General features: G+C 61.2%; 1 protein-coding gene across 5 annotated transcripts in view; it reads right to left on the bottom strand.

Annotated features, from left to right (window-relative positions):
* RRBP1 (ribosome binding protein 1) overlaps positions 1-25,710 on the bottom strand; it is a 63,981-nt gene that overhangs the window by 1,360 nt on the left and 36,911 nt on the right. For 2 of the 5 annotated variants that reach the window (XM_088026700.1, XM_088026697.1), the window contains exons 3-22: positions 24,795-24,943; positions 23,441-23,563; positions 19,721-19,873; positions 19,154-19,272; positions 16,566-16,719; positions 14,632-14,770; positions 12,558-12,736; positions 12,388-12,413; positions 9,545-9,635; positions 8,622-8,714; positions 6,291-6,383; positions 6,123-6,206; positions 5,883-5,972; positions 5,114-5,206; positions 4,612-4,683; positions 3,956-4,051; positions 3,328-3,411; positions 1,385-1,489; positions 585-668; positions 294-392 (exon numbers count right to left, since the gene is read on the bottom strand). In XM_088026700.1, the coding sequence (XP_087882826.1) occupies positions 294-392; positions 585-668; positions 1,385-1,489; positions 3,328-3,411; positions 3,956-4,051; positions 4,612-4,683; positions 5,114-5,206; positions 5,883-5,972; positions 6,123-6,206; positions 6,291-6,383; positions 8,622-8,714; positions 9,545-9,635; positions 12,388-12,413; positions 12,558-12,736; positions 14,632-14,770; positions 16,566-16,719; positions 19,154-19,272; positions 19,721-19,873; positions 23,441-23,563; positions 24,795-24,943 (2,126 nt within the window). The remainder of the gene's footprint in view (positions 1-293; positions 393-584; positions 669-1,384; positions 1,490-3,327; positions 3,412-3,955; positions 4,052-4,611; positions 4,684-5,113; positions 5,207-5,882; positions 5,973-6,122; positions 6,207-6,290; positions 6,384-8,621; positions 8,715-9,544; positions 9,636-12,387; positions 12,414-12,557; positions 12,737-14,631; positions 14,771-16,565; positions 16,720-19,153; positions 19,273-19,720; positions 19,874-23,440; positions 23,564-24,794; positions 24,944-25,710) is intronic. The other 3 variants (XM_088026701.1, XM_088026698.1, XM_088026699.1) reach the window with 2 other exon arrangements.

The raw sequence follows: 25,710 nt of genomic DNA, 5'->3' as shown, positions 1-25,710 counted from the left end.
GCCCCACCACCAGCTTCCTGTAACACTGGGGACCTCCCGCGGTGCACTGGGGCTGCTGTGACAGTTTTACTTCCTGGACATAGCCACACTAACTAGTGGCTGCCCAGCGTGACCTTGGGGATTTAGGGATCCCGCCACCCCCCATCACCACCAAATGAGGCTGGACCCTGCTCAAGGGGCTTCAAGAGGGCTCCTCTCCCCCTCCCACCCCAGATAGTGACCCTGGGAAGCTGGTGGCAAGAGCCGGCCCCCGGTGGCCCTCCTTTCCTGACCCCCCCCCCCCCAACTTCTACCTTCAGCTGCGAGACCTCCTCTGCTTCTGAAGACTCGAGGGACCCCATGCCGCGGAGCTTCTCCAGCTCTGCCTGGAGCCGACACGCCGAGCTCTGAGCCTTGGTGGAGACAGGGCAGCGGGCCATGGGCAGGAGGCCCTGCACACCCCACAGGCACATCCCACAGGTCCGCCGCGGGACACGGGTTCAAGGTGGAGGAGTGGGGGGGCCGAGGCCGGACGGCCCCTCAGAGTCCCGACCCCCATCCCCACTGGCCCTGGTGCACCGGGGGCTGCAGGGGCAGGGCCTGACCTCCTCAAACTCGGCTGTGAGCTTCTGGCGCAGCGCCTGCTCGCCCTCCAGGGTGGCTTCCGTGCGCTCCAGCTGCGTCTTCAGCTGTGTGGAAACACCACACACAGACTGTGGGAAGCTGGGGAAGGACCCCCGCGGGGACTGCAGCTCTGGGCAGGCTCCACCTTCTAGCTGCAACTGGCGCTCCCTCAGCCTCTCCCTGCCTCCGGCTGCCCCCATTCCCAGAGCTTACCCCTTTGGGGAGATGGTGCCTCCGCCCGCAGGGACAGAGCTGGGGGACTGAAGAAGGGCACTACTAGGACCTCTGCTGACCCCGGGTGCCTTTAGCAAGAGCCACGGTGCAAGCCCCAGCCACATAACTCCGTCCCCACAGCTGCTCCTCTGGGGACAGGCCCCTGGGGAGGGCTCTCAACCGCAATTATTTGGGTCAGAAGTCTGGAGAGCAAGCGCCCTGCGAGGGACGTCGCAGCAAGGGCCACAGCGGAGATCAGACTCCCTAACCGCAGGCCCGGCCTCCCTGACTCGCCCTCCCACCCCTCCCGCACACATGGTTAGGATCCAGCGCCTGATACCTCTCTACGTGGCCACTTCCTGCCCTTTCCTCTGCTCTGGGGCTTCCTCAGAACCTGGGCGGCCCCTGACTGGGCGGGGGGAGGACAGAGCAGGCGGTGGAGGCCGCGAGTAGCAGCCAGTAGCAGCCAGTGTTCAGCCGGAACAGTGGCCTGCCGCCCTTGCTCTCCAAATGGGCGGGAGGGGGCCCACACGGGCTGTTAGTGACAGACATCTGGGGACCGGCTCACCGCCCTAACCTCGACGGGGTCCTGCTCTGCTGGGGGGGCAGCTGGGGACCCAGCTACGTCACCATCCTCTACGTGGCTCTTCATCTCACTCAACTGCTGCCTGACCTGAAACAGGGAGGGGTGGGGGGTTTGTGCCATTCACAGCTGGACACAGGGCCACCGTGCACGCGCGCGCGCACAGACCCCCTCGGGAGGGCGGCAGATGCTCCTGATGGCTGAAGCCCCATGGGGGACCTGGTCTGGCAACCATGACCCCTCACCCAGAGCCAAACTGAGGCCTAGGGGCCATCCCTGTGCTCTGCTCCAAGGCCAGCCGTTGAGCCCTCCGCGGAGCAAGGTGACCGCTGACGGACATGGCTCACACAGAGCTAAGGAACCGAAAAGGAAGTGAGAGGCGGCGCACGGGCTCGGTACAAACAGCACCGCCTAGGTCCCGGATCCCTTTCAGGTGCAGTCAACTGTTCAGAGCCCTCTTTAGGATCTAGGAAAGATGAGGAGAGGGCACCTGCCTAATAAGGTCCCCTCACATCAGGGCTCCACCCCTGGGGGGCAGGTGACACACCGGGGGGGCCCCCAGGCCACGGGGCCTCCGATCTGAAGCAGCAGCTGCATCACCCACGAAGCTCGGGTGAAGGTTCTAGTCGGGATCAGGGTGGGCCCTCAGTACAAGCTCCCCAGGGGGCCTTGGGTGGTCTCGGGCCCCCTCCAAGAGGCACTGCGCCAAAGGACATCGGCAGGCCTGCCCCCCGGCTTCCCTCCCTCCCAACAGCAGCCCCCCAAAGGTGACACCAAGATGGGCAGGCCTGTGATAAAGAATTCAGGGCTTTTCTCAGCCCATGACCCCCACCCGGGCGGCACGCCCAGGTCCCGTCACCCAGACCCGGCGTAGGCCATCATGGCTTTGGTGAGTGGCCCTCGGGCTCAGGCGACTCGGCCTGGATGGTGCCCGCTCTCTGGTGTGCCGGTCCTGGGTGAGGCCTGAATAAGCATGGGCATGCTGGGGGCTCTGGAGCACGTGCCCCAGTGCAGGGGCTGCTCGTGGCTCGGCGGTGGCTGCTGGGGGAGTGCCCGCACCCCGGACCAGATCTGCCGGCTCTTCTCCAAAAACCAGACGTGTGTTTGTCTTCCCAAAACTGCCAATTTCTAAGTGGTAACGACTAACTCAAGATTTTAGGAAAGGCTGCAAATCCAGCAGCACGGGCTGTGGCCGAAGCCCCGGGGCTGGTCCTGGCGTGGGGGAGGCCCGCCTCCGTGAGGCCCGGCTGACCTCGCCAGGGGCCAGGGAGCGTGTCAGCCACCAAAGCGGACAGCTAGGAGGACCTGAGGCCACCTGCACAGCAGGGAGCCCCACACCTCTGCCAAGGCGGCACCCCTGTCCGGCCCCCGCCCTGGGGTACGGCAGGCCTCCGGGCACGCCCACAGGTTTGACCGAACTGGTCTGAGCCACAGGGCTCACAGGGAGCTGGACTGCCCCCAGGCCCAGCCCTGAGCTCCCAGCCCCTTCCCCCAGGGCCACAGGAAGTGGAGCGTGAGCACTGGTCCCGGCAGCCACCCCCCAGCTTGCAGCCCCTCCAGCAGGACCCATCAAAGCCTGCCCCTAGGGGCGCCTGGGTGGCTCAGTCGTTAAGCGTCTGCCTTCAGCTCAGGTCATGGTCCCAGGGTCCTGGGATCGAGCCCCGCATCGGGCTCCCTGCTCAGCAGGAAGCCTGCTTCTCCCTCTCCCACTCCCCCTGCTTGTGTTCCTTCTCGCTGTGTGTCTCTGTCAAATAAAATCTTTAAAAAAAAAAAAAAAGCCTGCCACTAATGCTGGATCGGCGCACAGCTCCCCTCCACCACACCGCGTTACCCTTGACGGGGTGGAGAAACACGACTGGCCAGTTAACCAAACGCACGCACGCACGCACGCCCGGGGAACACACCCGCTCCTCTCCACGCTCACTCACCAGGGCGAGCTCATCGCTTTGTTTCTGGGCTTCACTCTTGGCTGTATCCAGCTGAGATTGAGATTCTAATAAAAGTTGCCTCAACTTGGAGAGGAAATGGACCCAGGTGACGGGGAAAAGGAGAAAACCAGTTCAGACAAGCGAACAGGACCCGTCGCTGTAACCCACCACCCGAGAACATCAGAGCACAGCAGGCAGGCGGGGGCTCTTAGGCCTTCCAGAACCACTGTCTTTCTTGAAGACATTGGGAAGACAGAATCCACTACATGCCTGGCTTGGATTTTCCTTTACAGACTGTCTTGTAAAATAGGCCTGAAGTCTGAGATCAAACCAGCATGGCGGGGAGGGGGCAGGCTTGTGCTCTTGGCTTCTGAGCAGCCAGAAACCAGTATCAGATTTAAACCCATCTGCCCCCGAAACGGTGTCCCCAGGCCAGGGAGAGAATTCTCCTCAGAAGGCTGCGCTGTCCGCGGGGCCGTCCTACTGCAATCTGCCCCCTGCCACACCTCGGTCAGCTGGCCCGAGGCCAGGGCCGAAGCCTGAGAACCCAGACTCCGCGCTCAGGTGAGAGCGAGCCAAGGGAGGAGGAGAAACGCCGAGCGGCCGGGGACCCCATGGGCGGACTCACCCCCGCCACCTCCTTGGCGTAGTTCTGGCACTCGGCGCTGGCGGCCGCCATGTGCTTCTCCAGCTCTGCCTCCAGATGTGAGGTGTGCTCCCTCACCTGGACGGGCACACGCACACGCGCGTCAGATGCCCCCAGTGGGCCCGCAGGAGGCAGTGACCACAGGGAACAGGGTGACAGGGCGACAAGTCTGGCTGCCCAGGGGTAAGGGCTGGGAGCCCACCCATGGCTTGTCGGCAACGGGCCAACCAAGGACAGGCAGAGACGCTGGGGCGCCCCGGCAACAAAACACCTTCCCAAACTCCCGGGCCTAGGCGTGTTCTCAGCCTCAGCAGGGGCGGAGAGCAGAGCTTTAGATTGGCTTGCCAGGTGGATGCCAGGGGCACCCTCTAGAAGGCCAGGGCTGACGGGGTGTCTGCAGAGAGCACTGGGGCCACCTCGCACTCCTCCCGCGACGCGGCCCCCGCGGAAGCCACCGTGCACCGGGGCCCCACGGCTTCCTCGGGCCGCGGAGCCTGTGAGTGGCCCTCATGGAGGAGGAGCAGGACTGACAAGACCCCTTCGCCTCCCTCAAAACATGCGCAGTCCACGAGGGAAAAATAACTACAAGGGCCTCTGTAATAAGGAGAGCGGCCCACTGGGCAGAGCCCCGCACCTACCTGCTCTGAACTTTCAAGTTCTCCTTTTAGCTTCTCTACAATGCCTTCCAGATGTTTCACTGTGACCCGTGACTGCCAAGCAAGGGGAAGGCCTCATCATACCTAAGCCCCTGGAAGGGGACGGTCCCAGGACCCGAGCAGGATGGGCCCCCTCCCGGGAAAGCCCAGTGGTGCCCGCCCACCTCAAGGGTGACCGGCAGCCTCTTCCTTGGGGGGAGGGGGGCTCTTGAGACTGAAGAGTCAGCTGTCACTCCACAGTCCCACTTGATGTGGTGTCACCAAAACCCAGCAAACTCGCCCCCTGTCTCCCAAGAGACCCACGGGACCGCCACCACGCCCCCCCCCCCCCCCCACGGGCTTTCCCTCTAGTTTTGATAACTTCTGACCTAGCTGTGAGTCTCCGGTAAGTTATGTTTGAATTCCTAGGGTAGGAGGACCCCCACCCCCCAAGCGACACCTGTGTCACTGACCCGGGGACAGGGTCTCAGGGCCCTTCCTGTACCTTCTGGAGTTCCTGCTCCGTGGCGCTCACTTTGGCCTTCCACACCCGCTCCTCCTCCTCCACGCTCTTCTGCAGGTCTTTGAGCATGCCCTCCTAGGGGAACGGGACGCTGAGGCTGGCCCCCTCCCCGGAGACCCTGACCCCATGAACACGGCTGCAAGCTCCTGCCCCCCGGCTCCCCTGCGATGGCTGCGCTGATTCTGTCACAGTGTCACGGCGGGAGGCAGGTGGGTCAGTCCCGGAGTGGGGTCTCTGCCAGGGTGCAAATGCAGACTGCGGGCCCCACGAGGGAGACCACCAGGACTCTCACCTCGGTGAGGTTTGCCACCGGCGCGGACCTCAGTGGCCCCGGGGCAAGGAGCGCGGGGTGGGGTCAGGCAGGAGGGCTGGACCTAGCATGGCTCCTGAAGTCACAGAGACAGTGTGGCTTCACGCCGGCCACCAGCCGCACGCTCATCTCTTCCTTCCCCAGTCTGTTCCGTGTCGTGGCTGTCTCTGCACCCCAACCCCCCAGAGAGCCAGCCCCAAACCCGCAACCCAGCCCCCTCGTCAGCTCAGAAGCGGTGAAGGCCTGAGCCCCTCCCTCATCCCCCTTACCGCTCAGCCAGAGAAATGGGGCCTAGGGAGGGGCTGTGACTTGCCCAAGGTCACACAGAGCCAGCATCTTGAACCCAGGGCTCTCTTCCCCAAGGCCACTGGCCCGCCTCCTGCCTACAGGCTCTGCAAGCTTCCCTGCAGCCCCTGAGGGACACCCAGCTACGAGCCCTACCGTCTCTGCCAGGATGGTGCGGTACTGGTCACACTCGACCTGCAGATTGTTCTGGGTCTCCTCAGCCTCCCTCAGCTTGGAGGCCAAGTCCTGGGGGCAGAAAGGGCTCCGGTTAGCCAGACACAAAGGTTTCGCCCCGCTGCCCAAGGAGACAACTCTGGGCGCTGGGGCCAGGGGCCAGCAAAGGGGACAGTGGTGGCCCCGGCGATGGGGCGGGGCGGGGGGGGCAGCCGTGCTCACCGATGAGGGCTCTGTGCTAGCCGGCGGCTGCTTCAGCAGCTCGGGGCCCTTCTCTCGGAGCTCCTGCAGCCACTCGGTGTAACTCTGCAACCACACGTGCAAGGTGGGGCCCAGAGACACTCCCTCCGGGCAGCAGGGTCCCCTGGGGGCCGCCCCCCCGCCTCCTACCTGGGGCGCTGAGCTGGACAGCGCCGGCAGCAGAGCCGACAGGGCCTCCTTGGTCTGTGCCTCCATCAGGCTGAGCTGCTTCTCTGATTCCTCCTGGAGGAGAGGGGAGGGTGGCCTTCAGCCCCGCGCTTTGGGGCAACCCCAGGGCGTGTCTGTGGAGATGACTGGGCCCCACCTCAGCTCTTTGGGGGGAGAGGGACAGGATCAAAGGAGAAGGCGGGAGGTGCCACGGGGCTGATGGGGGCGGTGGGGTGGGGCTCAACCTCGGCAACGGGTTCTGGCCACAGCCTGTGCTGGGTCAGTTTTTTATTTTAAAGATTTTGTTTATTTATTTGAGAGAGAGAGAAACAGCATGAGAGGGGAGAGGGTCAGAGGGAGAAGCAGGCTCCCCGCTGAGCTGGGAGCCTGATGTGGGACTCGATCCCAGGACTCCGGGATCATGACCTGAGCCGAAGGCAGTCGCTTAGCCAACTGAGCCACCCAGGCGCCCCTGTGCTGGGTCACTTTTAAGCGACCTCCGCTCAGCTGGAGGGACATGGCAAGCTAGCCCACAGGGCAGGCGCAGGCTCCCCTGCCACCTCCCAGCAGGAACCCACCCACAATCGGTTGTCAGTTTTAGAGCTCTCCACACAAGCTTGTGTGTGCGTGCATGTGCGTGCGTGGATGACCAAGCTGCTGTGGGGGCCAGGGAGGAGACAGTCGGAGGAGAGGTGCATGTCCCAATGGCCACCACTTAGGGGCTACCGCCGGCCAGGAGGGACTGCGCCCAGCAGCCACAGAGGGGCAAGGATCAGCAGCCGCAATCTGCGAAGGGAGGAACCCACCCAGAAGGGCTAAGGGCTCCGTGGGGGTCACGTCTCCTCTGAAGTCTGACTCACCCTGGCTGGCTGTGCCAGGCCAGACCCCACCCATCCTCCTTAAGGCTCCAGCACAAAGTGCAAGCAAGGGATGGAAGGAGGATGGAAGGGGCTATGAAGCGAAGCCCAGCACAGCACACGTGTCCCTAGGGACACATAATACTCCTTCTCCAGACCCCGGGGAGGTTTCTGGCTAAAAGAAAGTCTTATCTAACCACCCGTCGCTGGCAGATTGAGCCTGCTGCTGGCCCACCAAGATCATGGCTGAGCTGGAGACCTGAGGGGGCACCAGAACTCCGACTGGATTAGGGCCTTTGAGCGGCGTTCTGAAACGTGCATGACCAACAGACGCCCGGCCTGACCACAGCACCCATGGGATCTGGACGCGAGTCTCAGAAGCAGACCCTTCTTGGCTCACCCAGCGATGCAGCTTGGGGCCCTGATGCCAGTGGCCTGCTGTGGATCCCTGACCTCAGGACCCCCGTCAGACCCTGGGGGTCATGTCAGTCCAAGGCCAGGGCCAGAGGCCCTGGAGGCCGGCTGCATGGCTGGGAGCAAGCCAGGTGCCGCCTCCCACCACAGCTCCTGCCTTTGTCACAAAAGGCCAACAGGCTCCCGGGTCACTTCTGGGGAGGTGCCCCAGCAGGACCTGAGGCCAGCTCTCCACCTCCCGCCTCGACTTGGGGCCTTGGCTGATACAACCTTCAGGCTTCCTGGGAAGCTCATGAAAGTCCCTGCAAAGCTCATGGTAACAGGACAGACATGCCTTCTGCATGAGCGAGGCTGGGAGGGGAGGGCTGGCTGCCCGGGGCCTCTCATCAAGGACGGACACACGCCACGAGAGGGGGTGGGCGAGGCCCTCACTGGCCACCGGCACAGGCCACCTTCCCCCCGCCCCCCGCCCCCACCAGAGTTCAGCACTGGCTCTCGGCCCAGGGCTCCAGAGGCAACGTGGGGGCCCTGGACACAGAGACACCCACAATCCCCCCACCTGGGTGGCGCAGAGCTCGGGACCCATCGGGCTCCAGGGACCAAGTGCTTGCTGCTGAAGACAGCCTTCCCTCTGTGGTTTACTGTAAAGCCCGGTCACAGAACCCTCAGGGCCACGACTGCAGAGGCCCCGAGAAAGTGGCAGGGGGGGAAACAACACGAAGCAAGTCCACAGGACAGCCCAACCTTGGACTCACTCACAGCCCCCACCGCCTGTCTCTGTGCCCTGCCGGCAAAGGGCCCAGCTGAGAGAAAGCACCAAGAGTACGTTTCCCCCTTCATCTCAAGGAGAAAGGAAGCAAAGGAAGGGTGAGGAGGAGGGCAAGGAGGAAGGTGCAGGGGCACAGGGCACACCGTCTGACGGCCCCGGGGCCCCTGGCATGGGTTTCTGAGGCTCCACGGCCAAGGCTGCTCTGTACAGCTTGTGTGTTTCATGTGGTTTGCTAAGCCAGCAGGTGAGGCTGAGTGCGCGGGACTCTCTGACCTTGCCCTGGGTCAAGGAGCGTAGCTTCTCCTCGCAGGCTCTCTCGGCCGAGGCCAGGGCCTCCATGGCCTTCCAGTTCTTCTCTCGGAGGTCCTGGGGGGGAGATGTGGGAAAGGTCAGTGGCCAGGTGGGGGCAGCTGCCAACACATCCCCCATAAGCTGCCTTGGCCAGGCTCAGCAGGGAGGGAGGACCGTCCCCGACCCCCACTTGGGAGCCCACAGGGAGCTGCGAAGGGACAAAATGCCCTTTCTCTTGGCCCATGTTGTGGGCATCCCTGGGGCAGCCCGCTACGGAGTGGCTGTGGTACAAGGGCGTGAGGAGGTGCGCGTCCTTTCAGGGAGGTTCTAGTATGAAGGAGACAGAAGAGAGGGTCAGCCTGGCTCCTCAGACAGAGGCTCCTGCCACCGCTGAGTGGCTCTGGCCATGCCAGGCCCAGGGAGGTGCAGGGGGGGGCTCCCCGGGGAAGAGCAGATGGGGCAGCCAGCGAGCCTGGGCTATGTGAGGAGCAGTGAGGGGCAGCCTGGCAGGGAGGATGCAGCTAAGACCCCGCTGCACGCCCTGCAGAGGAAAGGGGCTTTTCTATCCCCTTCTCCCGACACCAGCCTCCCCACTCCAAGGCGACCAACGTGCCCCAGACCAGACCAAGCGGGACATCCCAACCCCATCAAGGGCTGGCAGTACGGGGGGGGGGGGAGGGGGCTCCTCGCTTGGGCACAGGACCCAAGCCCACCCAGTGGGCGGCAGCCCTGGGAATGTGATGGACCCAAGGGGAAAGGAGGCCTCGCCAAGCCCCCGGAAGTCGGCAGGCTTCCAGCCACGAGCAGCATGATGGGACGTGAAGAGGTAGCCGACCCCCTTCCTGAGGGGTGAGGGCTGCGGTTCACACAAGCCCAGCCTCACGCCCGTGCCCCTCAGCACTCACGTTGTTCTTCCCTTTCTGCTGCTCAACAGCCTCCTTGAGCTCAGTGGCCTCCTCCTCCAAGCACCGCACCTGGGACTCCAGCTCCTTGAGGCTGAAGGGAGAGAGGGACGGCACCGCTGGGCTCCCAGTGCCCACAGTGTCCCCAGGCCCTGCCTCCGCAGGGCCCCTTCTGCTGCTCAGATGCCCACCCTGAGCCACTCGGCTGGGGTCAGTCCACTCCCGCTGCCCCCAACCACCTCACAGGGCACAAGCTTTCAGGGGAGCCCAAGGAACCACCCCCGCCCCATCCTCCCCACTCATCCCAATGGCCCGGGGTCCTGGCTGCATGCAGCCCCAAAAGGCCACCAGAGTTCTGCCTGGTGACACGGGCCGCTGGGGCCGCAGAGGTCGGAGCAGCCACAGTGGCCAGGGAAGGGATGTACCCAGCCAGCTTTCTCTTCTAGTGAACTGAGCCCTGTCCCCTGGTACGCAGCTCCTGCTCGACCTGGTCCTGCTCTGTCCCCACAGAACATGTCAGCTAGCCCTCCAGAGACATGGGCGGGGCCTTCTCACAGGACTGCTGAGCAGGAGACTCATGTGGTGCTGTCCCCTTCCCCCCCAGCCCCCAACCAAGACTCTGGACGCTACTGTTCTCCACCGCGTACAGCAGAACCATCCTTCATCCAAAACCTAAGTCTGCAGAGACCCAAAGGCTCCTCCCTCAGGTCTCTGCCCAGGCTCCGGGAATCAGCCCCAGATTACCCCCCGACACCATGGCACAGGTGAGATGTCAGTCCCATCTTTTCACGCTTCTCCCCACACTCAAGAGCCCAGTGGGCCTCGAGCACCCTCATCATCCACAGAGTGAGAGGCTGATACCGCTAGAGCTGGACTAGCCATTCCAAGGAGCAGGCTTCAAACAGGCACTTTCGTATGTCAGGTTCTACATTAAGTTTTAGGACAGGGAAGGTCTGAGGAACACGTGAAATCTAAAGTCTAGAAGTGATTGACTTGGACTTGAAATTGGGAAGGAAGCCCCCACCCGAGGATGTGCCCACCAGAAGGGGCTGCTGCCAGCCTCAGGGGGCCACTGCCAGCCCGATGAGGACATACTGATCTGTATTTGTTCTCATGGGCCACGGTCAAAAACGTTTTGAAAACCACCATTCTAACGCATCTTAGGGCTGAGCAATCTAAGTGCGGGCTGAGCACCCTGCCTGGGAGCAGCTCCCACCATGGCACTGCCTCACCTCGTTACTCTAAACTGGCTGTCAGGAAGGCCTTCAAGTCAGTTGACTCCTTGGGCCTTGCTTTCAGGCCCAAGGAACCTTTGACCCCATCCTTGAAGCTGTGCCGGGAGCCCTCACAGCTTTTCCCTCAAGCCCCCTGCGTCACGTAAGCGCCTGCAGCAAACCACCCCATGAGCAAACGCAAAAGAACGAGACCCCGAGGAGGAGGAGGCAGCAGGCACGTGGCAAGGACACGCCGACAATCACCCCCCCCGGGTGGCCACTGCCCGAGTTCCAGAACACCTGGGTGGGATCACTCATCTCCACCCAGAACAGGACGGCCTGACCTAGACACAATTTTCTGACAAATTCAGAACACTTAAAAAACCAATTTCTGCTAAACACATCTGCACGCTGCAAAAAATGAGGATTAACCATATTTGCAATGTGATTTAAGCACCCTACACATTTGCTGTGTGCTCCCCGTGTGGTCCAAGAATCTGATCTTAAAATACAAAAGCAAAAAAAAAAAAAACAAACCCCAAAACCCAAAAAACCCTAATCAAACACAACCTCTCTGTTCCAACAAATACCATGAGAAACGAAGTCCACCTGAGCTTTCTGCAAAGCAGCACACTGGGAAACGGACATGGAGAGCTTGGTTCTGGGTCTTCCACAAGGCATTTTGGGCTCTCTGGCTTCCTTCCTCAGCCCCCAAACCCAGAGCCTGAAGCTAAGAAAGAACCAGGCGCCAGGGCCTGAGGAGGCACAGGGGAGGTGACTCACTGGCAGCCGCCCAGGGAACCTTGTCAGCTGACAGTCTGGGCCACCCCTCATGCCTCTCTGCCGGTGGCTACCGTGTGGAGCCCTGGCCATGGCAGCCAGGACCCAGCTCCCAAGCCTGTGGCCATCTGCCCAGGGATGCGTGTTCCAGAGGTGATGGCCAGGGACTCTGAGCCCCACAACTCAAGCCATTCCCCCCAGGTGTTGGCTCCAGCCTTAGCAACAGCAAACAAACAGTCCTCTGAGCACAGCCTGGTGCTGGGTCACTCACCAACGCCGAGAGAAAACAAGGTCTGTCAGCAGTGAAGTTTACCTTGTGGACAATCCTGTGACTTAGCTCCCAACTGCACGGACATCACAAATCTGGGCAGAAAGCTGAGTGACCCCCCCCCCAACCCGGGTTCTCCATCTGGGTGTGTAACCCTCGCTCGCCTTGGAGACCCTCTGACCAGGTAGTCCTTCGTCCAAGACACGGATGGATGGACAGACGGGAGGAGGCATAAGGTCTGCCTCCATTCTGCCTCTTCCTGGTCTTTATGAGACCAGCCCCTCCCTTCCCGTCATCCAGACTTGGCTTGAACATTCCCCCTGCCTCAGAGAGGCTTCCCTGATCATCCAGTCTAAAGCCACACCTGGCCCATTCAGAGGTCAGCAAACTACCCTGGCTGAGGCACCTGCCACTCTCCACACAGATGAGTCTCGCTCCTCCAGAGGAGGCAAGGAGCTCTTTGCAAGGATGACCCTCGTTCCCGCCCAGGTCTGCTCCCTGTCCTCAGGGCCACTGGAGGGAGTGGGGAAAGGCAAGAGCCTGACTGCCCCGTGCTGAGGCTGTGGCCCTCCGTTTCCACTTACCGGGCCTGCTGCTCCGCCTGGCTGGCCTGGAACGAGAGACAAAAAGCGCCGTGGTCACTGTGAGACCAGCCCCTCGTGCCAACTAGTCAGGACAGGGCCCCATCCACTGTCAGCCCTCTCTACTTGGCAGGATGGACTGTGGCCTTCTCCCTCCCCTTCCCCAGGCTGACCTGGGCGGCCTGGGTGTCCCGGGCCTGGCCCGCCTCCAGCAGGGCCTCAATGGACCGGATTCTCTCCGTGAGCTGCGAGTTCTCGGCCCTTGCCTCTTTGAGCTGCCCATGGAGACCGGTCAGCTCCTCGCACTTGCTCTTCACCTCCGCCTCGGAGGACTGCAGTTTGCTGTGCAGCTCTGAGAGAAAGGACAGCAAGGATGGATGGGGGGGAAACACTGAGATGGACACCCCCACCACCTCTCCTCTGCACACAGCACCCAGGGTTCCCTCCCCTGCCCCCTCTGTGCCTAGGCTGCTAAGACAGAGTTGTGACCACTGGGGCATCTTACTAGCTGATGGACAAAGTACCTCTGCCTTTGCTCTCTAGGACACACGATGCCCTCGGATCACTCCTGGGAAAATGCTGGAAATCTAAAATGGATTCCAGCTGGAGCTGTTCAACATTTGTTCTCTGGGAGACTGGCTTGTATCAGCTGAGTTCTGCTTGGGCAACTGGAAGCCAGCACTCTCGACAAACAACCCAGTCTCCTAGTCCGGCTGCTCCACTTCCCCATGCCCCCCACTTCTCACAGGCCAGCGAGGCCCGTGGGTTCCATACCCACCGCCTCCCAAATCCCTCCCTGGCTCACCAGCACCTCTGGGGCCGCCTGAGCCCAGCCTGTTGCCTTTGAACAGAAGGACTGCAAAAGCTCCAGCCCTGGTCCCCTGGGCCACTCCTGCTCCTTTGGTCCATTCTCCACCCAGCGCCAAAGCATCCGGAAGTACAACGGGCTCATGCCATCTCCGTCCCAGATGGGGTGCTGAGTGCTCACACCACACAGCACCCAAACCTCACAGGGGGGGTGGGCGGGGTGGTGACCTGGGCCCTGCCCTCTGACCCCACACTGGCCAGCTGCCTTCTTGTTCCAGTCATGCCAACCTTATGCATCTATTTCTTACACAGGCCAAGTTCAAGTTCATTCCCATTCTCAGGGTCCCTGTGCTGGCCATTCTGCCTCTTCCTGGTCTTTATGAGACCAGCCCCTCCCTTCCCGTCATCCAGACTTGGCTTGAACATTCCCTCCGCCTCAGAGAGGCTTCCCTGACCATCCAGTCTAAAGCCACACCTGGCCCATTCAGAGGTCAGCAAATTACCCCAAGGGCTACTCCTGGCCCACTATCTGCTTTTGTAAATAAAGCTTTATTGGAACACAGCCAGGTCTGTCTGTTTATACCTTGCCTAGGGCTGCTTTTGCATTAGGGCAGCAGAGCTGAGCAAATGTGACAGATCCCATGCATGGCTCTTCAAAGAAATAGCATACCAACCCTGCTTTAGGTCATGTTGGCTACTCGAAGTCTGCAGAACTCAGCGCTACGTGACTGGTCGATGCATGGCCATCTACCTGTGTGTGTCTTACCTGCTAGAACGGGGCCCTGCTGCCTCTGCTTCACTCCTGGCCAAGCCCTGGGTGCCCAGGGCAGTGCTCAGCGCATACTCATGAGCCATCACTGGCCCCGTCTGCTCTATTTCTCCAGGGGCCCTCGGCACCCCCTACTATGCCACGCTCTTCTGGTGGCAAAGGTCACCTATAGGCCTAGGGAGACCACGGGCCCACCTTCTAAACCCGGCCTCTTGGGCTGAGTGAACCAGCAAAGCCAGAAAGGTCCAAAAGGAGGCAGTCGAGAAGGCCGGCGAAGGCCTCAGGGGTGCTGCAGCTCACCCAGAACCACAGCTCCAGGCCGGGCCCCGTGGCAAGGGAGGCTCCAGCTGGAGGCACCTTCCACACCCCAACTCCCCAGCCCAGCCCGCAAGCTGTGCCCCTCACACCCAGCGCTCATAAGCTCCACCCTGGCACCTGGGCCTGGCGGCTCTGCTCCCCCCGCCCAAGCCCTTCACCTGGCTGGGCACCACCGCCACCTCACAACTACCTGAGGGGCAGAGTCAGGGATCCCACGCTGCCTCACTCGCCAACAGGGCTCACTCATTTTGGGGGTTCCGGCCCGGCAGTGGGGCCAGGGCGGTGAGCAGACCCACATCTGGCGCACGCCTGTAGGCCCGCTGGGAGCCTCGGAGCAAAGGGGCCGCCCTTACCGGCCATCTGCTGCTCCTGCTCCTGGGCCTTCTCGGCGTCTGCCCGCAGGCTGGCGTGGCTGGTCTGGGAGCGGCACAGTTCCCGGCTGACCTCGTCCAGGCGCTTCTGCAGGGCCTCCTCACTCTCCTTGTGGGACGCCTGGGGACCGGGCAGAAGGAAGAAGGCCGTGAGGAGGCCGGACGGAGTCTGGACCCTCAGCTGGCTCTGAGGCCAAGGACCACAGAGAGCCCTTCACATCCTGCCAACCCGCCCCAACAACCATTATAAAATGCGCCTGGATTTCTGACGTCGGCTCACCCACTGAGAACGCCAGGAGGGCCCCCCAACCCCGGCACCTGAAGAGTAAGTTCTCGGGGAGGGGCCTCAGGTGAAGAAGAGTGGTTCCAAACAAGAAAAAGCCCCATTTCGACGTCCGTGTGACACAGAAAGGCTTCCCTCAACCTAAACCTCCAGTCTAACTTGGAGATTTCCTATGTAGGCCCTACCAAGGTCCACATCTGTTGAGCTCTTTTTCTGGGAAAGCCCTATTCTAGGCATTGTGTGTGCATCGGTATGGTTAATCCCTAGCCGGCCCATGACGCAGGTACTACAGTCATGCCCATGTTACAGATGGGGACACTGAGGCTCTGAAATCCCCAGCAGATACCAGGGGCCTCATGGACAACCCCAGGACCACAGAGAAGGCAGCCACACACCCCACCCTCCCTCACCACCTGTGGTCGGCTGCTCCCAGAATCTCTGGTGTCAGGGAGGAGATGGGAGTCTCTGTGGCCACAGGCTGGGGATGGGAGCCCAAGGCCTCGGAGAACAGGAGACGCTCAGAGTCTGGGGCTTACTGGTGAGAGCCAGGCCGAGGCCTTGGTCCTTTAGAAATGGCACACATTAATGGTGGCAAGCTAGGGGCCAGCGTGGAGGTTCCAGCCCCAGAAGCAGAACTATCCAGAAACCTTTAAAACATAATCACGGCCAGGCCCACCCCGGGGGTTCTGATCTCACTGGTAGGGGCTGACCTCCCTGACATGAAAATCAGCGCACACAAAATTATCCATCTCACTGCCACCCAAACCATCCAAACCGTGTTCCCTTTTAGTCCCTTGTACACACCCAGGCATCAGTCCTCATGTCTGTCGTGTTAGTTCCTTCCACAAGACAGCCCCACTGGCCCACATGCTGTGGCCCAACTTCTGTGACTGAGCTGAAGAAGAGCCCAGAGCCCTTCGGGCCCACAGGATTTCCTCCTCATCCCGAAAAGTTAAATGCACAGCAGGCATGACATCAAGGCTCCCCACACCCAGTCATCCTGCCCCCAAACTGGCCAGCTGGGGGATCCAGAAGTCATCAGGCCAACAAGCAGCAAAGCCCCTGGGCTGATATTGCCCAGTGCACTTTGGGGACAGGGACAACCTTCCTCCGAGGGAGAACAGCCAATCTCCTGGGAAGACAAGAGCTCCAGGCCACAGCCAGAGGCTGAGAAGGAAGAGTACATACCCAGCCTCGAAGCCAGAGACTGCGGTACCACAGGTGGTGGCCAACAGCGCTGGGGCTAGACCTGAGGGTTCAAACCCCACCTCTACGTGAACTTGGTACCAGTTACTTAACTTCTCTGTGCCTCAGATTTCCCTGTGGGTAATTACAGATAACAACAGCACCTGCGTCATGGGGTTAGGATGAGAATTAGCCAAGTTAACACTCGCGGAGCACTGAGGACAACCCTTACCACGCTGAAAGCACCCATTCCTTGCAACCTAGCTCTCCCTGTTACTAGCGAGGCCCAGGCTGAGCGTTCCTGCCCGAGCCCTGCATGGGCTGCCCGCTGCCAAAATCCTGGCTGCCAGCGATGACCCGAGGTGGCCGAGCAAGCTCTGGTCTGTCCCCGCTCGGCACAGAGTAGGCGGAGCGCGCAGAGCGCCAAGAGGGCGGCTCCCTCACTCACCTGCAGCTGCAGGACCTGCTTCTCGAAGGCGGCCGTCTTGGTCTCCAGAGCCTTCCGCTGCTGCTCCTCCTGGCGTGCAGCCTCCGACTTCTCCACCAGCTCCTTGCTGACCTTGCTGAGTTCCTGCCGGAGCTTGGCCAGCTCGGCGTTCTGCCTGCAAGACAGCCACCAGCCCCCAACTGCAGGGCAGAAGCAGCCTCCGGTCCGCTCCTGCCGGACCCAAGAGCTGTCCCTGGGTGACGGGGGCCGGTGGGCGCACCTTCCCTCCAGGGCACCTGCTCTTTCACGAGTGGTTGCCCAAGTCCTGAAGCCATTACCGAAGCCTCTTGTACTCTATAGTCGTGTTGAGTTCTGATGTGTGTTGGTGAAGATGTTCTCCGACTGGCATGGTGTGCGGACCATACAGAGCAAAGAGCAAAATGTGCACAACAATATCCCAAGGCAACCCTGCCCAGAAACAGCCGGAAATTCAGAGAAAGGGGCAAGACACCCCTTCTCCTCACTGATCTAGGACCAAACAAGTTCCAGACGCAGGCTGACTGGCCATGGTACCCCTGCCAGGCGGGGAGGGGGCAGCCAGCTGGAACCCACGCGCCCCACTTCCCTCGCCAACTAGACCACAGCTAGGCCCGCAGGCCACCGGAAGTGGGGGGGCTGAGGCACTTGACCAAACAGACCCTTTCAACACTGCGCAAAAGCTGGATCTCAGGACCTGTGACAAGTCCAGAAGTGAAGGGAGGAAACTTGATTAAACAAAGAAGAAAGGCAGCTCCAAACCTGCCTTCCCCAGTGTGAGGAGGCCTCCTTCCCTAGGACACAAGACATCTCTTCAAGGCAGGAACGACTATCTGGCCAAGGGCCAGTACCAGGCCAAAGGGGACAGACAAGACTGCCCACCACCCTGCAAGGTGGCAGCAGACCAGGTGAAGGCAAGAAGGCCAGCCAGGAGCAGCTGTGCTCTGCTGGTCGAGGGGTAGGTGGCTCCCACCTCTCTGCACCTGGCTTTTCCCAGCTGCACCAGGGTGGCCGTCCCAAAGCCCTCTGCAGGGCCGTCGGCTCACGCTCTAGAAGGCCAAGATTCAAGACGGGAGAGCTTGCAGGAAAGGCTGGACTCCAGCACCTGGGGCCGGAGATGGGAGGCTCGGTGGGCGGCCCCTTGGAACTGCTCTGGAGCTCTGGGCAGGGCCCGGTGCCACCGACCACACACAGGGCAGAGCTTCCACGAATGAGTCAGTGGCTGCCACCTCAGAGTGACAGGTCTACAGGCTCCTAGCTTTCTCAGGAGGCTGCAATGGATTCTACGTGACAGGGGATGCCAGAGCGTCCCTCCCTCCCCACGTTCACCTTCTGCTTGTAGCTGCTAAGGAAACCACAGCCACCCCCCACCAACCAACTCCCAGCCTGCTGACAGGCCAGGCCGGAGATGAAGATATGCACACACGCACACCCAGAGGGGACCTCCAGACAGAAGGGACCGGCCTGGGGAAGGAGGCCTTTAGATCAGACTCTGCCCGCCCCCGCCCCAGCTCCCCCTCTGCCCCCGGCAAAACCAAACACACAAGACACAGACTCCCCGCCATGGTCCAGCTCCTGGGCCAACAGTGTCCCCACCTGACTTGCAGCTAAAGGAGAGAGGACACCAGTGCCCTCTGTCTTTGTCAGCGCCCCTCTCGGCAACCAGGGATGCTCTGGGGATGACACAGAACCCCAGAAAGTCCCTTTGGGAGACTTCAGGTCAAGAGAAGGCAAAAAAGTGTGAATCAAAAGAAAACGCAATGGGGCTTCTTCTGGGCCAGCCTGTTGAGACTGTAATGCTCAAATCAGGAAGTCTGAGCCGCGCTGCCCTTCATTCGGTGAGGTCACTGCTGCCCTGTGGGGTCGGCCAGCTTACTGGACCCCTTGGCACTTGAGCTCCTGACAGGCAAGGCTGAGAGCAAGAGCCCTGCTAAGCCGGCTGGGCCGAGGGCTGTGGAGGGGTATTTACTCCTTACTACCAGTGCGTCAGAGGCAAATGTCCCTTCCTGCACAGGAGCCCCCATCTCCAGCGGAGAATCCAGGGGCTCAGGCCTACAGAGGGTCCGCACATCCCCACTGAACTCTGATTCTGGACACTCTGCTAGCCCCTGATACTCTGGGCCAGCATCACAAGTTCTGAAAAGCCCCCTATCAGGATGTTGTAAAGACAGACATGGAAGAAGTATCTGCTCCCCAGGAAGTCCAGATGCCAGCACCAGCCAGGACCCAAGAGGCCCCTGATCACGTGGACACTGGGCCCGGGCAGGCTGGGGCTCGCCAACTCTCCCTGGGGCCTTGACCATATGTGAGGATGCTGGCCACGCACCAGCACTCAGAACCAGACAGGGGGATGGAGAGTCAGGCCAGAGCCCTCAACGGGGTGGGTGTGCAAGGGCACTGCCAGCCCCATGTGCTCACGTGGGGGGCCCACGCAAGGCTGCCACACCAGCCCCACGTCCAGTAAGAACATAGAGTGCACCTGCACAGCCTCAAGGGAGGCTTGCGGAATCCTCCCCAGCTCTGGAGCCCCAGGAACAGGCCCTCGTGCTGTCTGAAGGGGGTGCTGAGCTTACTTGCTCTCCACCTGGCTCGTGGCCTGGTTCAACGCATCCCTCAGGATGGAGTTCTCCTGCTGCAGTCGGGCCAGCTGCGTGTTAGGGCCATTCTCCAGCTGCTCCTGAAGAGTCCGGATCTGGAAAGTCAGTGAAGGGGCATCAGAGAGAGCCAGCTTCTGGAGCCAGGCCAGGGAGGTCCCAGCCCACAGACAAATGCACCAAGGGCATCACCTTCTCCACACCAGAGGGGAGGAGGACCCCTTAAAACTGCCCCAGTCCCAGCATCAGGGCGGGGGGGATCCCCAGCACGCATGTCCTCTCTCCCCTCCGCCTCCGTTTACAGCCTCCAGGCAACGAGCACTCGGCCTGAGCCTCAGGCCCGCTCCGGGCTTTGCTGCCTCTGATGAAGCTGTGTTAAGTGCTCTGACACCAAGCACAGAGCCACAAGCCACAGCCTACAACGGCCCGAGGGAGCCTCATTTCCTGCCCTCTGAAGACCACGCCCGCCCCCCCCCCCCCCCCCCCCCCCCCCCCCCCCCGGCATCCTCCAGCGCCAACTGACCAGGCCCCCCAGCCGCGGCCCACCTTGCCCTGCAGCTGCTGCACTTCCTTCACATGCTCCCGGTAGCTGGCCTGCATGCGCGCCTGCACGGCTGTGATCTCCTGCTCCCGGGCCACGAGCTGCTTCTTCACCTTGGCCTCCCCAGCCGCTGCCTTAGCCTTCTCTGCTGCCAGCTCCTAGGAGAGTGCAGACGGCAGAGAGGCAGTTAGGCGAGTGAGGGAGGGAGCCTGTCAGGCAAGACCAACGTCCTCACAGCCCAGACATCACCTCATCACCTGGGGCTGGCCTCCCTCCTGAGTTCCCAGACACACCAAGCTGGCCACCACAGAGAACCAGCAGGAGACAAGGGGTCCCCGGAAAACCCTGCTGGCCTCACCGGTTGGAGGCTCAACGTCAGGCTTTGGCCACATGAAGGCAGCGGACACAGAAAGCTATATAAACACGCCACACGGTCCTGCGCTCTCCTGGACTACTGGCTCAGCCCTGCTGGGGTGACAGCACCCTGGCTAGGCTGGGTCCCAGATGTCCAGGCCCCGGGACGGCTACTCGAGGGCTTGTATCAGGACCGAAGAGGCAGTGGGCCTTGATGCTGGGGTGGGGAAAGAGACAATGCCCGTCCCACCATGACTAGGGGCTTGGCCCCACTCCTGGAGGGCCTGGGTCTCCGGTGCAGCTGCTCGGTCCTCCCACTCAGCCTAGGGAGCACCTGCTCTGCTCAGCGTCAGATGCCCATGGTGAGCACAGGATGCTGGGGCCCGAGGACCCAAAGCCTCAGACGGAGGCAAAGCACAGGGTGGGAAGGGCTGGTCAAGGGAGATGGGTTGGCTGGAGTCTATGTCATTCCTGAAAGAATGACAATGGCCGGAAGCCATGGGAAGCAGAGTGACAACTGAAGGAAGGCTAATGCAAAGAGGCCCTTGGGGCTGGGGGTGCTCCCCGTCCAGTGCGCCTCCAGCCAGGCTAACAACTACCTTGGTGTGGGCCCAACTACCCTGGGTGACCACGGTGACAAAGCATCTCACAGATTCCAGGCCCTGTCCCATCCCTATCCCAGGCAAGAGACCAGAGAAGTGGGAAATCCTCTTGCTCTCCAGGCCAGGGCTGCCAGGGAGACACATCCCCAAGGGCCAGAGTGTCCCCTGGGGCTGGGACGGAAGCAAATCAGAGGCTAGGGGAGGAGCTAGGCAGATGCGGTGGCCGCTGGGCGCCAGAGCTGCTATGGGTGCCCAGCCTTCCCTGAGACCATCTGGGACCCCATGGCCTCACCAGTCACACAATCATCTTCCTGGCCCTGCCCAGGGGGTGAGCCCACAGGAGCATGAGGTCAACACAAAGGGACACTTCACTGATTATCTACCCGAACGGGAGAGGTAGCCACCACTGTGCATCCACTCTGACACAAGCGAGTGTCTCACTCCATTCTCTCAGTAAGATGGGGGTCACGATCCCCATTTTATAGCTGACCTCACGGAGCCCTGGGGGAGATACATCACCCAGGGCTGGGAAGGCTTCCTCTGAGCTGTGTGCTGGCCCTGGGCCTCGGTGGCCACTCACTAACAAGCAGCCTACGAGGCCGAGCCAGGCTAGGTGGCCAGGATCACAGGGGACAGACACAATGACATATGCTTGTGGTGATGACCTCCGGAATCTGGGAGAAGAAAACAGGGCTCTGGAAGGCTTCCCGAGGGAGGGAGGCCAAAGGAGTCCTCAAAGATAAGGAGAAAATATCCAACCAGCTATGCAGCGAAAGGCCTTTGAGGCGAAGGGAGGGGCAGGAGGAGAGGCCCAGGGGCGGCAACGAAAGGCCACGTGTTGGGGGAGCGGATGGAGCAGGCGCTCAGGGGTGCAGGCTCCGGTCTGAGGATTAGGAGCCACTGGCAGAGCTTAAAGAGGGCCTCACAGGACCACATCAGCACTCGGGAGCCCAAAAGGGCCTCCTGGGGCTGCAGGGAGGAGAGTGTGGCCAGGGGAGGTGGGCCTGGCTGGACGCCTCGGAGCAGGAAGGGTAATGAGCACCGAGGGGGTGTCCCCGCGTGGCTCACAGGGCCCTGCAGCTTGCAGACTGGGAGTTACCCTATCAGGTGGGCTGCCACTGTGGTTTTGGAAATCTTGTCAAGTGGCCACCACTGAGAGAGAGAGCAGTAAGTGTCCAGCATGAGGGGCAGCATCTAAGGGGCCTCCTGTGGGGTACACTCCCGCCTTGCGCCCGCTGCCCTGCCCTCGGTGGCTGGAGATCCCCAGGAATGGAGAAGAAACAGGCCACTGTGACTGTCAGAGGCTGCACCCACTCAGGCATCACACCTCCAGCTCAGCCGAAATTCAAGGGGGCAGGCACAAGGAACTAGCCAGACAGCCACACGGCCGAGCAGCCATGGGAATGCTCACTCCTGTTCTTCTCACTTGACCTTTATTGGGGGGGGGGGGGGGAACCAACAAATTTCACAGGGATTTCTCGTTGTCCGGAAAGAGAATACAGAAGGAAGGCTCCCTGAAGCCACAGACTTAACCACTGGTGTGCTGCCCAGCTGGCCCTCTTTCATGGCACATCCACTCTGGCCCATGGCACGCCACCAGCCAAGGCGGGGAAGCTGCACAGCCAGCTCCTGGGAGCAGGGTGAGTGTCTCCCCCTGTATTTAACCAACGAGCCAAGACGGGCTCACATGAAGGCTGCATGTGGAGAGTCTTGACAGAGATGATGGGGCCCACCGGGCAGAAGCCTACCGAGCTCTAAGGAAGGCCACAGAGACCTGCCTTTTTTTCTTTTCTTCTCCTGGGTGGAGCATTAACCAAGAGTAACCACCCAGAGGCTCATCTTCAGCTCTTGCCATCCCCACTGCACAAACTTCACATCCCTCCAACTGGGGTCAGAAACTCAGGCTGCCTTGTTTCCGACTATTCTTGAACAAGCAGACAGAGGGGCCCTGAGAAAGGGCTGTGGGCCAGACCGTGTGGGACATCCCCAGTCCTAGGCCATCTCCCTGGGCCTACCGCCCAGACAGAAAAGGCAGGTAAGCAGCCAGAGGGTGAGAGCAAGCCACAGAATTTTACTGAAAAAGACAGCTTTCGAACTGGGTGGGCTGGGAGAGGTAGGGCTCTCAAGAGAGAGGCAAGGGACAAAGCCCAGTGAGTTCTGACAGGGGTGGCCAGGGGGGTGAGGGGAGTGGCCCCTTGTGTCATGTGTCCTGACACATCGTGAATGATGCCCCCAGCCCTCGGCGGCAGCACGGACCCATGACTATCATTCAGGAAGTACAAGTGTTACCTGGGTGGCAAGCCGTCAGCTGATGCTAAGGAGCCAGCCACTTCCCCGCAGGTCTGCTCCACAAACAGCAGAAAAGGGGAGAAGAGCAGCTCCTTCACTCCCCTCCCCACGAGTTTTTGCTCCAATTTTCAACAAAACCACCTTGGATCCACTGGGCCCAACCTCCTTTCAGGGTGCGTACCCTAAAAAGATGGCCCATCACAAACTGAGGGCCCTAAGCCCTGACTTAACGTCCATACATTCTTAGTCACGTGGTCATGGGGAGGGGCTGCCACCCCCACAGCTAGCCAAGGGTCGCCACAGGCAATCCAGCAGCAGGTCGTCAGGCTCCCAGCCAGCCACAGACGCACCAATGTGGGGGGCAGTCGCAAGCCGGCAGGCCCGAGCCAGGCGCCAAGGCGGGAAGGCCGGCCCACAATGCAGGGGCAGCACTGGCCACGGCCCGGGGGTGCTCGGGACAGGGTGTGCACGCTGGTGTACCTTGTTGAGCTCCCTCAGTCGGCTCTTGGCGACAGCCGCGTCCTCCTGCTCTGTGGCCAGCAGCTTCTCCTTCTCTTCCAGCTGGCGCTTCAGAACTGCCACGGGGTCGCCCTTCTGAGTGGCCTACAAGTGCCCACAGAGCAGCGTTAACAGAGGGGCTCCACCAATTAGACCGGGACCCACGACAAGAGAGAGCAGGGCCCTGATCAAGTGGGATGGGGCTTCTATATGAGCCGGTTCTACCCCGACTCCACTCACTTCTGGGAAAGGCACCCCGACCTCAGCCACCCGGGCTGCCAAGCCTCTAGGCCCACTGTACTTAGCTCTTTAGACCAAAAGCTTCGGTTCTCTGGGCTAGTTTTTAGGGGCATGGTGTTTCCCACTAACTGGGGCCAATGGTGGCCAGGGCCTCTTCCTACCCCACTGAGGGGCAATGAGTCACTGCTTCCGGTGCCCACCCCTTAGCTGCTATGTGAAGCCTGCAGGCTGCTAGCTGAAGTGTGGAGACCTTGGGAGCGGAGATCTACTTTGGGGATAGTGGCCTGAGGTGAGTCCGGGACTGTCTCCTTGGAGGACTGGTCCTCTTGACCTCCTCCAGTCACTCACACGCCAGGAGACACCCTTCCCTCCCCCAAGGCCCGCTGAGGGAGGAGCTCCCCTGTGACTGCACCATGTGTCCACCTCAGCGAGGGCCAGGAAGGGAGTAAGCCCCACTGGCCTCAGGGCAGGGGCCACTGGCCTGACTCTCAGGACACCCCCCGACATCAGTAACCACTAGTGTGCCACAAAATTCTCTAGCACAATTACCTACAGTTCCGACTCTGGAATAAGGAACAAACACGTGCCACGCAGCATCTCCCGGGGGCAGCTCACTTGCCGCCACCACCACAGGGCAAGTGCGAGCCTCTGAGGTGGCCCCCAGTGGCAGTGGGACAGCAGAGGAAGGTGCTTCCAAGACCGTCACAGGGCCCCCTGACCACACAGTGTGTCCCTATACCTTCTGTCCTGCATCCGAGCCCCAGCCACAAGCCAGCTGGGCCGCAGCTCCCGTGTGCCCCGTCAGGCGCGTGTAACACAGAGCCCGGCCCTGGCCCGTAACGGCCTTCCTGTCTCTGTGGCTGGGCTGGGGCAGAAGCCAAAGCGTGTGCGGGGTGAGTCATGCAGCCTGTGTCTGAACAGGGGTGGCAGTGTTCTGCCGAGAGGCAAGTGGAGGCTATTTTATGACCTCTGTGCATCTTAGCAAGCCGCTCACGGCCAGCCCAATGGGATCATTCAGGGGAGGCTGGGGCCCCAGGGCCAGGCGAGTACTGCAACTCGCCGGCTCTAAGGGGAGAGCAGGGAGGGTTGGGGCCACCTTATGCCAGGTGTCCTGAATGATGCCAGCCTTCTCGGACAGGATCTCAATGAGCCGCTGGGCCTCCCCCTCGTTGAACACCATGCTTCCAACCGTGGAGACCAGCGTCTTGTAGGGGAGGTAGAGAGGGCTGTCGGAGTCCGGCGGCCCTGTGCAGTGAGAGAGAAGGAGCAGGGACTTACCCTCAGACCCAGCAACCAAGCTGGTTCTGCCTCGAAGCAGCAGGGCCAGGCAGAGCCGAGGGCTGTCCAGCTGCCTGGCACTGTGCAGGCTGAGTGCAGAGCCTGCCTGGGTTCCCCAAGCTCTTTCGGAGTACTGAGAAATGGACCAGACTATGGGTCCCTGCACGGTCCTCCCAACTGCCCAAAGACAGCAGAGGGGGAGAGGTCCCCGAGGAAAGAAAGGCTGTTTTCCTGGATTGGGGGAGATGCCCCCTCCTATGTTATCGTCAAAATGAACAGAATTAAGCAAGGCATACTTTCCCCAAAGCTACTTTTTTCCTTCCTTCTTTTTCCAGCAAACTGCTTGGTCCAGTTCTCATCCCACACGGCCCAGCAAGGTTAAACGCCCTGCCATGACCGAGCCCCACGGCCCCGGCCCCTCATGCACACAGACCCCAGAGCCGTAAGAGTTATGAGAGGAAGACAGAAAGCAAAGGCTCTTATCTCTCAGGCTACACCTCTGTGGTCCAGGGCAGAAGGAGGCTCTTCCCAGTCACTGGGTTCAAACACTATCTCCGGCTTTATGAAGCCTAAGGCCGGTTTTAGGAGAGGGGAGGCTGGGCTTGGTTCTTTCCACAACGGGCCTGTCCACTTGTCAGTCCATAAGTGACCTTCTGGAGGCCAATAGCCACCTGTCACTTCTGCAGTGCTCCTGGTGTCCCCCACCACACACACACACACACACACACACACAC

This window comes from Eumetopias jubatus, unplaced genomic scaffold (genome assembly GCF_037043125.1).
Source record: "Eumetopias jubatus isolate StellerSeaLion01/CBP00866 unplaced genomic scaffold, mEumJub1_p1.0 scaffold_9, whole genome shotgun sequence".
In the NCBI taxonomy this organism is placed as follows: Eukaryota; Metazoa; Chordata; class Mammalia; order Carnivora; family Otariidae; genus Eumetopias; species Eumetopias jubatus.
Note: the sequence above shows the minus strand (reverse complement) of the source record. Positions and strands in the feature narration are given on the sequence as shown.